This window comes from Emydura macquarii, unplaced genomic scaffold, assembly GCF_026122565.2.
Source record: "Emydura macquarii macquarii isolate MOO-44397 ecotype Brisbane River unplaced genomic scaffold, CSIRO-AGI_Emac_v2 contig_1045, whole genome shotgun sequence".
Classification (NCBI taxonomy): domain Eukaryota; kingdom Metazoa; phylum Chordata; order Testudines; family Chelidae; genus Emydura; species Emydura macquarii.
In genome coordinates, this window is record NW_027131182.1 from 8,916,572 (window position 1) to 8,930,506 (window position 13,935).

Consider the following 13,935-nt stretch of genomic DNA (forward strand, 5'->3'; position numbering starts at 1 on the left):
CCAAGTCATGACATAAAGGGCATATTCAATTATATTTTTTAATATTCTTAAAAAAAACGTTGCCATTTAAAAACTTCAAAGATACAGTATTAAGGTATTTATATAGCAGCATCTCACTATGGTATGGACCTAGAAAGAATGCAGTACCGGCAAATTCCTTGAGAAGGCATAATAGCCAAGATATTAAAAAATGGCTGGCTAAAGTTAGAGACCTGGATAAAAGGGAATGATTTTTTTCCCCAAAAGTTCTGAGTTCCCAGCAGCTCCCATTGAAATATAGAATCATAGGATTAGAAGGGACTGCAAGGGTCATCTAGTCTGCCAGGATTTCCAGTTCAGCTTCCCTGCATTGCCTTGCCATGTGTTGTATCCCTGACCTATATCTTGAAGTATAGATTTGAACTGAAACATCAGTTTGTTCCAATCCCCAATTATTATTTAGGTCACTTTTGGGGGGGTGGGGATTGTTTTTTTTTTTTTTTTAAAAAGATGTTTTAAAACAACATTTTATAATTTTACTTTTGTTTGCTCTTTTAGTTACAAATTCTGCCCTCAGTTTATGGGCATGCAACTCCCACTGAAGTGATGGTCAAAGGGAAAGGGAGTTGCATGCCTATACCTGAGGGCAGATGTGACGTTCCCCTCTGCAATCTGGACTGGTGTATCGCTGTGTCACCCCAATCCCTCACTCCTGGAGCCCATCTTGCACTTGCTTTGCTGTGTGAACCCCCACTCCTGGGTCAGCCCTCACATAATCTCCTGCAAGCAAGCCACCCTCAACTCAGTGAGTGAGCGCTTCTGGCCAGCCACTCATGGGATTATGCAATAGAATGACCCCAGCAAAACCTCCCAGTCCCAGATGCAACCCTAGGAACTGCCATCTTACAATTTTCAGTGTTGTTCACTGCCCATTGCAAGTTTATTGGTTCGTCAGTTTATCAAAGAAATTGATATGCACCAGCTTTGTCACTTTAAATGAAATCTCCAACATACACTAAACCACATGCACTGCTTTAGATAAAACAAACAAATTTATCAAATACAGAAAGATTTTAAGTGATTATAAGCCAGAGGAAAGCAGGTCAGATTTGATTAAAAGTAAATAAAAAGCAAATCGCATTCTAAGCTAAAAGCTTAACACTTTCGGCACCCTTACAGTCTTAGATGATTCTCTCACCACAGGCTGGCTGGTCCGCCTCCAGCCAGGCCCTTCCCTGTGGCCAATGCTTCAGTTGCTTGATGTTGTTCATAGTTGGAAAAGGAGAGAGAGCTGCCAAAATGTCCCCCTTTTTAACATTTTCCTTCGCCCTCCCCTTCAGGGTCAGGTGACAAACAGTGTCCCTGCATGGACCCCTCCATGTCCTGAGTCACATGAGCATCCCCTTATCAATGTTTAGGTTAGTCCATTGTTTCTGGAAGAGCTGGGTTGTGTTATGCATGCCTTAGTGAGGCATGAACTACTTCTCTGCTGTTAGTGTTTGCCTAGATCTGCCTCAAGCCATGTGAGACACATATTTGGGAATATTACATAGCAGAGCTTCATAACCATACATATGACATTACAACAAACATACTACTATCACAATAATGTTCAGTATGTTATGAGCATTCCAAAAACATCTTACATGACATACTTTGCATTGAACAATACACAATTACGCTATAAGGGTGAACATGAATGATACATAATCACACCATAAGGGTGTTCATGGGCTGCAGTGTGTCACAGCAGAATTTGTCCATTAAAATGGAACCAAATGGTAGACAGGAGTAGGTGGGAGGGTGGGTGCATGGACACTCCTATATGCACATATATAAAATTACATGCTGTTTAATGAAAGTAAAGATTGCAAATACAAATACTCAAAAGATAGTAAATGCCAGCATTAAAGTTGCGTGGGTAACATTATTTCAGCCACTCTTGAGACACTGGATTGCAACCCGAGAGGGCTGGGTTCGGTTCCCAGCTCTGCAAGACTTCCTATGTGATGTTGGGCAAGACTGTATCATCATGCATACTCACAAGGGGCTGAATTAGTGTTGCTCAAACAACCTTAATTCTGGCACTTACTAACTTTTGAGCACTTAATTTTGTTTTTTAGAATGAATGTGCCAAATCTATGTACTTAGCTGTATTATCAAGTAATCACTAAATACCACTGCTTTCCAGAGATGGGAACAGAACGTAACAACCTAGGCATCCAGCATTCCACTGCGACCTAGCAAATATTTGTGTAAACCATTGGCCAGCATATATTGTGCTCCTTTCTAGTGTCTGGCCTACACAGAGGATAACAGACTATTTCTGCTACTAGTACTCCTTTATCTCAAGCGGTAGAGGCTTGTGCTGTAGATTGAAAGGTCCTGGATTAAAAACCTGTTAATGAGCCCTAAAAATCTATTCCAACCCCCCTCCTCTGGGGGGAGGGGAGGTGGGACATCCCAGAGAATCAGTCTGTCTTATTCATACATTCACAGCCACACTGCTTTTTAAAATGAATGAGGTTTGTCTCTATATAGTAGACTCAGACATCTATTGCCAGAATGGACCTAGTTCACCCTTTGTTAACCCATCTGCAAAATTTTGGGGCATACTTTCCTAGTTCCTAAATAAATGTTGAGTCCTTGCTCAGTAATAAATTCGGTGAAATGCACAGAATTTTTAATACTGGTAAGTGGAGTTGCTGAGATTAGAACTTCAGTCTCCTTGCTCCCAGGTCAGCGCTATTGTCCATAAGACAGTGAGATGGTGGTGGCTGCTGCTGCTGTGCCCCATCTAGAGCCAAAGTTCTGTGAGGCTGTGGCACATGCTCAGTGTAGATGGAATGATGAGAGACTTTAACAGCAAGCTCTTTAAAAACTTTTACTGAGCATGTGCAAATGGCAGTTTTCAGAGTTTTACAATTTAGCACTGGGGCTAAGGAGAGATTATCAGCCTGCCATATTTCAAGTTTCTGCCCCAAAGCATGAAAGCACTACAGCTCTTAACAGAATTTTTCATCCATTTCTTTGAACATTAGCAAAATTGTTCTGTTTTGTTTTTTTACTAACCTCTTTCTCAGAAATTGCTGAGATGTTTTTGTTGAAACTTAAAAGAAAAATCTTGTTTTAGAGCAAGCATGGAAAAATTAAGCCAAAACAAATAGTCTGACAAGGTTATAAGTAATTGGAAACAGACTGGTAATGGAAAGTGTTACAATCGCATAAGTGTTACTACCGACTCTGCGTATGATAAAAATCAAACGTAGTGGTTGTGATTTTTACCTCCTATAATTGCAAGGAAATGCAGGAAGATCCAACCACATTAGGAATATTAGTCACAAAACTAATTAGGTTGCTGTTGTGATGATATTACTGCCAAATTGTGTTGACTAATGGTCCCATAATTTCCTTTTCTCCCTCATCTTTCTATAGCCATTTGTTGTCTCTTTCTTATACTTAGATGGTAAGCTCTTTGGGGGGCAGGGACCATCTTTTTGTTCTGTTTTTCTGCAGCGTCTAGCACAATGGGTTCCTTGCTACATGGCTAGGGCTCCTAGGCACTTTAGTAATATAAATAATAACTGGTAGTCTTAGGCATTACAGAAAATACTGTGGAATAGGTGACTGCTTAACATTCGCTTTTCACATTTTTGAACCTTTTGAATTGTCTGTACTAAAATAATTCATTTTAAAAATGTTTCAAGGTGCGCTGGATCGTTGTGTGATGGGGATAACAGCAGTCGAGATCTTGAATGCTTGTGATGAGGCAGTTCCGGCCGCAGTAGATTCTCTTAGTCACCCAGCCGTCAATCTAAAACAGGCTATGACTAGACGTAGCCTTGCTGCTCTAAAAAATATGGCCCACCAGAAACTACAGACTCTTGCTACTAATCTTCTGGCTTCTGAAGCATCTGACAAAGTAAGGTTTTTGTTGTTTTTAATGCAATAGCTGGAACTTGTTTGTTTGTCATAATTGAATGTATGTAGAAAATCTTAATCACTTTAATCTCAAAGAGCCTAATCCAAACCCTCTAAAGTTAATGGAAAAACTCTCACTGAATTCAGTTGGCTTTAGATCAGTTTAATCAGTTGATTAGACCTTTCTGTAGTTTCTAACATAGAGTACTATCCAGAGTTAAATAAAAAACAAAGCCAAAAGAAAGACAAAAATATTTTTTAACTCTGAAGAAATTAATTAAAATCACATCTGCTTATGAGACTCCATACTCAAATCTTTTTGTACTTCATTAGAAGAAGTAGATGTGCCTCTTATAGATTAGAGATTAATTTTAATATATATTGATTGACTGTCCTTGTATCAGCAGCTGCTTAAGTGACAGGTTAAAATATGTTATTTCTCTAAAAGAGGTTTGGTAAATTCTGGTATTTTTTAAAGTGTGCTACAAGTTACACTTTGTTAGGATGGTTATACATAAAGTAGGAAGCAAATTCTTAAGCAAATGCTTCCTTGTTATATAGTTTAGAAACAGGTTTATTTTTCATATGATATATTTCAGAGGTTTACAGTATTGGCCACACTGAAACAAGCGAATTGTACATTTTTACTATCCTTTGTAATACCTACAATTAACTTAACTTGCATTTTCACTTGAATATTGTAACTAAGTGAGAGGATTTTCACATGCTAATTTTTTTCTGTGCCAGCCATATTGGCATTTTGAGATGGAATTTCTTCAGAAGGTAACAAACATAATTTATATTTATAACAGATTGAAACTTAGTGTAATTATTTTGTCCTTTTCATTAAATACTTTGCATTGCACAGTTGATACTGACACTGTAACTGATTTGTAAATCTCAGAATGTCTGTTAAGGTGCATTAACAATTGAGTACATCAAGAGCAGACTTGATAGAAATGCCATCTATTTTTAAGTTAATGTGTATATATAATAGTAATTATTTAAATTCTGAACTCTTCCTATCACATCTGAAAGGACAGCATGGAGGAAAAGACATATTATGACTAAAATTTTGAAAAACAAGTTTTACTGTGACATCTATGAAACACTTATAAGTGGTCATGGCCCATTGTATGATTTTTTTTTTTTTTTTTTTACAATCTTGTTTATCTCAGTTTTAATAGCACATTTTATAGTGCAATTAGTGATAAAAGCCCCTGATATGAGACTAGTGTTTATATATTGCTTGTGAACATATTCAGTCAGAACATACCATGCAGCAATGGTAATTGTTGCCTAGTCTACAAGGAAAACAATTATAGAAGAGGGGGGGAGAAGGAGCCTAAGAAGCTAAAGGCTGCTCCGGGATAATCACTTTATGAAAAATGTATGCTGACAGAATCATTAGGGATTTCTCTTGCCACTCTCCACTCATTAGGGATTTCCTTCACCACTCTTCTGTGTAGAGATTGAAGGTCTCTTTGAGAGAAATCTTAGTAGAGAGACACCTTTTTGATGACTTCAGCTTCCTGACTATGGAAGAAACGTTCACAAAAATAACTGAAATATTAAAGTGAAAGGTTGCATATTATATGTTTTTCTGTTGGGAAATATGCACTTAGTGTGGCAAATGAAGCATTAATTCTTTTACCTTCAATGTTTTTGTTCGGAAACCTAAAATATGCAGAATATTTAATGTCTTGGGTATGGTAATTTACTACTGAAAATTTACTTTTGAAAATTTAGAGCACCAAAGTCCAGTGTGCTTTTGTTTTATACATTTGCTTTTTTAAATTTCTTTTTACAGAATACAGTATTTGAATTATTCTAATTGCCTTAAGCTTGTGGTGCTCACATAGACTATACTTTGAAAAATTATTCATATTTTCTTTGTACAGTACAGGAGAATACATACACCTCAGGCATGCTCTGACTTTCAACATAGATTTTATGAACTTGTGGGTGAGGGGAATCTTTAGTGGTATGGTGTTTTTAATTTCAAAACAGTTTTAAGTCCCTTTGGAAGTTGAGTACACATGAGCAAACAGCGCTGATAAATATATGGAGCTCTGCAAATGTGACACTTCTTCATTTGATTTAATAAACAAAAATAACAATTGGTTAACAAAAGAACAACCATAGTTGAACGTAAAATGAGATGGCATATCTAAATAGTATCTAAATAGTAGCATTAGATACAGTAAGATCATTAGGGCTCAAGATTTCACCTAATGTTGAACTGTTAGAGTGCCACCATTCTTTTATTTTTTTATTTTTACGTAGATGCTATATTTATAGATTTTGACTGGAAAGCACATGAATGCCTATTGTTTATGGTAGGATACAAGTCTAGTGGGTTATTTTTGGCAAATTTTCAATCTCTGTATCTTGGGGTGGAGGTATGTGTTTACATGGATACCGACATACATACAGGAACATACACACACAAACAGTGTAGGCGTACCCTAAAAGGAATCAGTTAGCTGAACTCACTTAATTTTTCCTCTTACATCATGCAGCATCCAGCCTTACTGGATAACACAGGCTCTTAGCGTGAGTGATCCCTTTCTCTAGTGGTGTTTAACCTGTACAGCCTGAGGGCTGAACCTATTATTTCGGAAAGGTCAAGGGGCTATAATCAATAGTTTAACTATTTAGCAGGCTTATGCAGAGCCAGCTGAGCTCTTATTTTGCTTTCTCTGAGCCTCCCACAGTCTGGCAGGGAAGAAGGCAGTGAAGCAGCTAGAGCTATACTCTCCATCCTTTCCTGTGATGCAGCAGACTGTGAACGGGGGCAGTACTGAGCAACTTCAGCAGGAATGGGACAGTAGCTGTCTGAAGCGATGCTGGCTCACATCAGAGTGGTTCCTGGTGTTGCAGGGGATGCAGTGGCAGACTGTTGGGGTGATGGAGTCCCATATCTCCTTCCTTTAGGGAGAGGATCTTTCCAACTATGGAACTAGCCTACTGGGGCCAGATTGTGGGATTTTATTAAATTTTGGGGTATAAGGTATTGATTTACTTCAACAGCAGTGTTAAAAAAGAAGTTTAGCAAAACTGTGTAATAGTAATAAAGAAAAAACGTCATAGTGAGAGAGAGGAATTGATGTGAAGTTGCCAGAGAAATATGTTCTGAAAGAATGAACTGGCAGAATGCAGCATGGTTGGCCATTGTGGAAACTAAGAGGAAAAATATGAGATGAGCTTTATACCAATAAAATGATGAAGAACCTGGGTTTTATGTACAATTAGGCCCACCAATTCAAACTATCATTCTTTTCCAATATGTAACATAGATTCTTGCTTTGGTCAGGCCTATCCTTTGAATTTTGGAGAATACCTCGTGAATGAGACAAGAGGATGCCTTTTTGAGCGTCAATCTTTCTTATATTAAGAAATTCTACTGCATACTTAAATTCTGCTCTGAACCTAATCTGTGATGACCATTAAATCTAACAGCATGAGCTAGCTCAGCTGTACTCTGTCATAGGATTTGCCTTCCAGTCTGGAGACTAGTTATTCAGACAAACGATCAGTTTCTTCTCATATTTTTACATACATCTGAACGTATGTTCATACCACTGTGGTGGTGGGAGAGAAAAGTATAAGTTCCTAAATGTGTGTTTCTGTATGTATTTGGTACCTGTGCTTGTGTCACGGATCCACAAGATCTGTGCTATGCCCCAGCTTTTAAAAAGGCCCACAGAGGAACTCTTTCAGACTCCCGAGGGGTCCCATTCTTCCTTAAGTGTAGACCAGGCGGCCACACTGCTTCAGAGACTGAGTCTCTGGGCTCCTTCACTCCTGTTTCACATTGTGAGCTCTGCCCAACAGGTCCAACTGAAATAGACTCCTGGTTAGAGACTTTTTGCCTTCTTCAGGAATCAATACATTGCAGCAAATATTTGCAGTGATGCCAGGCAGTCTTTTAAAAACAGTGTGGGGTTTATTAGTCAACTGGGACACAGCATCAGGAAGTCCTTCAGTTAGTGTAGAGAAGTAAAGGTTAAGATGTAGGAAGGTTAAGATGTAGTGCATACTGACCAAGCCAGGACTCCCTTGAGCCATGATGCTGAAGGAGCTACCTTTGTTTCTTCTCTCTGTCCCTTTGTTTATAAGTTTCCTGGTGAGCTCCTGTGTTTCTCCAAAGGCTAGCTCCTCGCCTCCTGTCACCTCTCAGTCCATTGTCCTCCTTCGGCAGACACCTGCTGAGTTCAAATGTTCAGTGTTCCCATTGACTTTCTGGATCCTCCATTGAGACAGGTCAGTTTCATCCAGATCTTTACCGATCCAGTCATACCACCCCAGACAGTAACACAAATACTTAATGTCTCCTGTTCTACTCCAAGAGCATCTTTTTACACCCACTCAAGTAAATCGCTACGACACATACCATTCATAAAAATATTACAGAAAATTTTCACTTCATAACAGCTTGCACGATAGTAGTGAATTTCCTTTTCCTTATCTTCTCTTTTTTAATCATTTAAAACATTTTTTTAAGTTCTAGTCATCACAAATCCTACACTGATTTTTATTCTTTTTCTTTAGACTTATCAATCACAAAGGTATTCAGTAAAGATACTGTTTACTTTCTCTCCCAGGTAGATAATAAAGATGCTTAATAACACCAAGCCAACACTGACCCCTCTGATTCACCTCTAGATATTGATCCCCAATTTGATATTACTATTTATTGCTATTTGTTTATGGTTTACCCATGTTCTTCTTCAAATTGATTTGAATTTTTTGAATAATAAGATTTTTATTAAACAATACTAAATCCAGATTATACTAGTACTAAAATCCACATATATTGGATCAGATGTGTCCTTTTGATAACTGGTAATATTGGAGCTGGGCCAGGACCTAGAGCAGTGGTTCCCAACCTTTTTGGTTCAAGGGCCACAGCTACCATTTTTACAACCCTGAAGGGCCACCAGTCTCCACCAGCAGGCACCCCCCCACACTGCAGCCAAAACGAAGGAGTTCCTATCTCCCTGGCTGCAGCAGGGAAAATGCACGTGTCCTGAAGCCCTGTGCACTTCACCTGGGTCCCTAGGCAGTGGCTGCCTTCTGCAGCCAGAGGGATGGGAGATCAATGTTCCCCTCCCTCTGGCTCCAGCAGGTACCCCAGCACCTAGGGACCCAGGCAGAGCACTTTGCTCTCCGCTGGAGTCGAGGGGAGGGGAGCGTTGATCTCCCCTCCTTCTGGCTCCAGCAAGGACCCCAGCACCTATGGACCTAGGTAGAACGCTTTGCTCTGCTCTCTGCTACAGCCAGAAGGAGAGGAGCTCCAATTTCCCATCCCCTTGGCTGCAGCAAGGAGCCTGTACCAGTCTTTTAGCCACATGGAAATGTGCTCCGCCTGGGTCCTTAGGCAGCGACTCCCTTCTGTAGCCAGCAGGAGGGAAGCTGCAAGCCACTTTGAAAGCCCCCGTGGGCCACTTTTGGCCCCCAGGCTACAGGTTGGGAACCATTGGCCTAGAGTGTGATTTTTATCCAGTATAAAGAAGTCTTACTCTTTTTTATGTGTGGTAAAGTCCAAGTCTTTTCATGTTCGTGGTAGTAGTTTGACTTGCTTGAAAAATGCCTCCATTAGGATATGGCTGAAGTTTGATTTTGTAATGGTGCACTGTGGGAAACTGGGAAATAATATTAATAAAATATACATATGAGGCTTAGGGAAGGAGAGTGAGAGGATATGTGTGGGGCTAAATAATCTCAGTGCTGAAACTAATTAATAAGGGAGAAGGATTTTAGCGAAGTCTAACGAATACTTTAATGGACTTGCTTTGTTTAAAGATACACATTACTGGCAGAGTTAATATTTAAAACATTTTAACAAAACTTTTTTCTATGATTACTTATATGTAGTAAATAAAACGAAACAGTCTATAGTTACTCATTAAACGCATTTCATTGACTATTAGTAAGGCATATGTTGATCAGTTGCATATGTTTGTGTATGCAGTTAGAAACACAAAATTTATAATACATGTAAATATTACCCAGATACTATAGCAATTGGCTATATATCACTGTGAGTAATAAATAAATGATTGTAATAACAAGCATGCTAAATGGAACTTTCAATGAAAACTATAGTGAAGTTTTAGTAAATTGTACAGATGTTACATTATCAGTGCTGCAAGATGAGCTTATACATTAGCCTGTCCAAATAAATAGTCAAATGACAACAGTCTAAGGAACAAACAAAGGAATTTAATGTCAACATACAACCAATTTTTCATCTAAATTTCAAGTTAAAATTATTGCATAATCTTGGAAGCATTTGTATGGTTTTTTAATTCTGATTTTGATCTCATATTTTGATTTTAATATCATTGTCAACAAAAGAACTCTTTTCAAAGAGCTGTTTTCCTAAGTTGGTTTGCATGTCAGTTAGTGGTGAATATTATGAAATTGGATATTTTAAACAGTCATTTAGCATTTGAGGGCAAATAAAATAAAACATATATCCCAAGCAAACTTGTGAGGATAATAGAAGGTTACAAGTGTAATTGATATATGTTCTGTAACATTGTCTGTGTATTAGAGCCCCCTTTCCCTTCCGTTATTTAAGTTTATACCTTTTCTACTATATTTTGCCTTTTCTTATTTGCATATTTTGAGCTTCCAGAAGAATAATTAGTTTTACATCTCTGTAGTAGCCCAGACATCTCCTCAACCTCTTCCTGACTTGATCCTGAGGAGCTGAAGCTGGCCACCCTACAATATTTGGCAGCAATATCAGGTTGAAGAGAGGACCAAGTGGATGGAATAAACAGGGAGAAAGCAAGCTTCAAAACTAAGCTCCCCTGACAGAGAGATCTTGGGTCTGAGGCAGAGGGATTTTAGAGAATAGCTAAATAACTCTCAAGGAAGAATTTGAGTAAAGCCTGAAGAGAAGGCTTTGTTGTTTCATGTGTGTTTGTTTGTTAATGAAGTCAAACACAGGAAGCGGGATAAGTTTTGCCCCTCCAACGGGCTTATGAATTTTGTCATAGAATGGATGGGAAAGTCACCTGCTCAAGTTATTGTCTATATTCAAGAAAATTAAAATTTAACACAGGCTAAATTCTGATGGGGGGGGGGGGGGGCAAATTGGAAAATCCTAGAAATTGCATATTAGGGGAAAGAATATCTGTTTTGCTTCTGTTTTTACTTAATATGTTCTTTAATTATTGCTGATAGCTCACAAGTGAACACTAGTAATAATTAAATTCTCATACCTAACAGGAACTTGTCAGATTGGAGTATCAGGTAATTAAATTAACCTACATTAAGTTTTTAAGTGAATCCTCAGAAATTATTCAATTCTGAAATTAATTTTTACTAGTGTTTTGGTAGTGACAACAATAGGACAGCAGAGGGCATCAGAGATCCATTCGTGTTATAGAACCAATTTTGTTCTTTTTTTACGTATTCTATATTCAAAAACATTAAATTAATAATTATACAGTATATCCTTTAGAATACCATGTTGCATTTTACAAATACTTTGGCATGTGCTTAAGTTTATACATATGATTGTTCCCACTGAACTCAAATGTGTCTCTTTACATGCTTGCAGTGTTTGTAGGATTGGACTCGTTAAATATTACAGCTGCACAAATATGATTTCAAAACAGCTTTTTTAAAAAACGAATGTTCCTAATCTAATCAAGATGATGTTGTCTGTCTATATTTCTACCCATAATGGGTAGCATACCTAAGAAATGCATTGGTGGTAAAGTATGTGTAGAGATTATTAATAGCTAAAATATTTCTGCTACGTTATCGCTAACTTTCACTATATTGTTCCCCCTCCATCATAAACAAAATGTCTTGTAGAAATAAATATAGTTCTGTACAGCGTATTCTGATAAATTATTAGACTTTATAGTATATAAGGCATAAGAGGAATTAATGCATTGTGAGTCAGGTCACACTTTCTGTTATACCATTTATAAAAACATGTCTAAAAATTGCTTCTTTTCTCTCAGCTTTCTCTCATTGATATTGAGTAATTTCCTTACATGTTCTCATTTCCTGTGATCTGTCTTTCATAGCTAATTTATTAAATAAATGGAACTTCTTGATTCTCTGTTCCTGTACCATAGAATTTGGCTATTCATTATGCAGACAGTTTTAGGCAATCTGGATGTTCATGAGACACTCAGAACCAGTCAGTACTGCAGCTGGTGGTTGAGCTATGTAACAATGTAACAGGAAAAAGGGGGAGGAAAAAACAGTTCTTATTGTTTGTAATTGTCTTCATGACAAATGTGAAGAGATTACTGGAAGGAAAGTTAATTCTTATGATGTAAAAGAAATGCGGTTTTAAAATGGGATGCTGAACTAAGATGAGAAGTTGGCCAAAAATATTTAGCAGAACAGCAGATGCTATTGAAGATTAACTCAGTAGCTCTGAATTTATATTTGGTGCGGAGCCTCAATGCACACTATAACTTGCTGTAAGTAGGTTTTGCATATTTAAAAATCAGTCCTTAGGAATGTATTTTCAGCTGGCACTGTACCTTGCCTATTCTTTAAAGATGAAACACCTGTTAAAATGTATGCTTCATGGGCCTCTTAAGCAATCCAAACTCTGTATGAGACGAAATGTTAGATTACTTAAATGTGTGACTATTCGCCTTATGGCCAGGTGGCATGTGTACACCCCTGATGCAAGCAGCTCATGCATCTCAAGGTCCAACAACAGCAGCTTGAGGTCAGAGTTGATGAACTGGAAGAGTAGAGAAAGACAGCGCATATATTTATTTACAGAGACTCTGGAGCAGGCACATCTCTGTCATGGTTCTCCAGATGTCTTATGATGGGTGGAGATCAACACTGAGTGGAAGGACAAATGAGACCCACTTTCTGGCAGAGGGAGAGGAGGTTGATTCATTCCTCATACACTGAGACGTTCTTTCCAGGAGTCTCAAGTTGTAGACCAGATAGGATGTTAGGGGTTTCAGTTGTTAGAAATATTGACAGCTGAGCATGTGGTAACATGGAGAATCATTCAGTGACTTGCCTGCTGCTTGAGAAATGGACTGACCTTACGTGGGTGGTTTTTTTTTTTTTTAATAAAAAGCCACTGAATGCTGAGAGAGACATTGTAGTCATGGTACATACTGATATTGATAACAGGAGAGAGTTTCTGAATGATTAATTTAGATAATTAGGGAAAAGGGTTCAGTCCTGAGCCTTCATGATGGCTTTCTCTGAATTGTTTCTGGTGCACAGGACCAACTAGACAGGGAGAACTTCAGTGTCTTAATGCATGAAGGAAAGAAGAGAGGGGAGTTGCATTTATTAGGAATTGGTGGGGAAGTTTGTTAAGAAGGGTGAGCTTATCCTGATGGGATAGGCAGCACCTTATTTAGACTGCTGGCACAAAAATAAGGGTTTTTTTGATAAGGGTTTTTTTGGGAATATTTAAATAAAGACCAGAGGGAAAGCTACCAGATACAGAGAAGCACTTGAGACTAAGACCTGGTCTACCCTACAAAGTTAAGTTGAAATAAGCCGCTTTGCATTGACCTAGTTGTGAATGTGTCTACACTTAAACTTGTCTCCCACCGATGTAAACCTCCAATACACCAGCACAGTAACACTGCTGCAGCAGGCACCATTGCAGTAAACAAGCCATGATCGATGTATTGAGGTCAATGCAGGATGAATGCAGACACTGCATTACCTATGTTGACCCTAACAGTCCTCCAGCAGCCATGCCACAGTGTCCAGCACTGACCTCTCCAGTCACAATTGTGAACTCCACTGCCTAGTGGGCAGGGAGGCGAGAAGGCCCCACCTGCCCCCTTTAAAGCCTCACACATTTTTTAAATGGCTTTTTCTGGTTGTCCAGCTTGGTGAGCATACCTAGCCTAACATTGTAGTGCACAACTGCCCTGCTGACCGTGCTAGATACACACTCCAGACGTGCACTGGCTTGGAGCAGATTGGAGATGCTGGATCTCTTGGGTCTGTGGGGAGAAGAGATTGTGCAAGTACAGCTATGGACCAGCCATAGAAATGTGG

General features: G+C 38.6%; 1 protein-coding gene across 4 annotated transcripts in view; it reads left to right on the plus strand.

The window, feature by feature from the left end:
* WDR7 (WD repeat domain 7) overlaps positions 1-13,935 on the plus strand; it is a 347,323-nt gene that overhangs the window by 62,932 nt on the left and 270,456 nt on the right. For all 4 annotated transcript variants that reach the window (XM_067545438.1, XM_067545439.1, XM_067545440.1 and 1 more), the window contains exon 14: positions 3,687-3,901. In XM_067545438.1, coding sequence (XP_067401539.1) covers positions 3,687-3,901 — 215 coding nt within the window. The remainder of the gene's footprint in view (positions 1-3,686; positions 3,902-13,935) is intronic.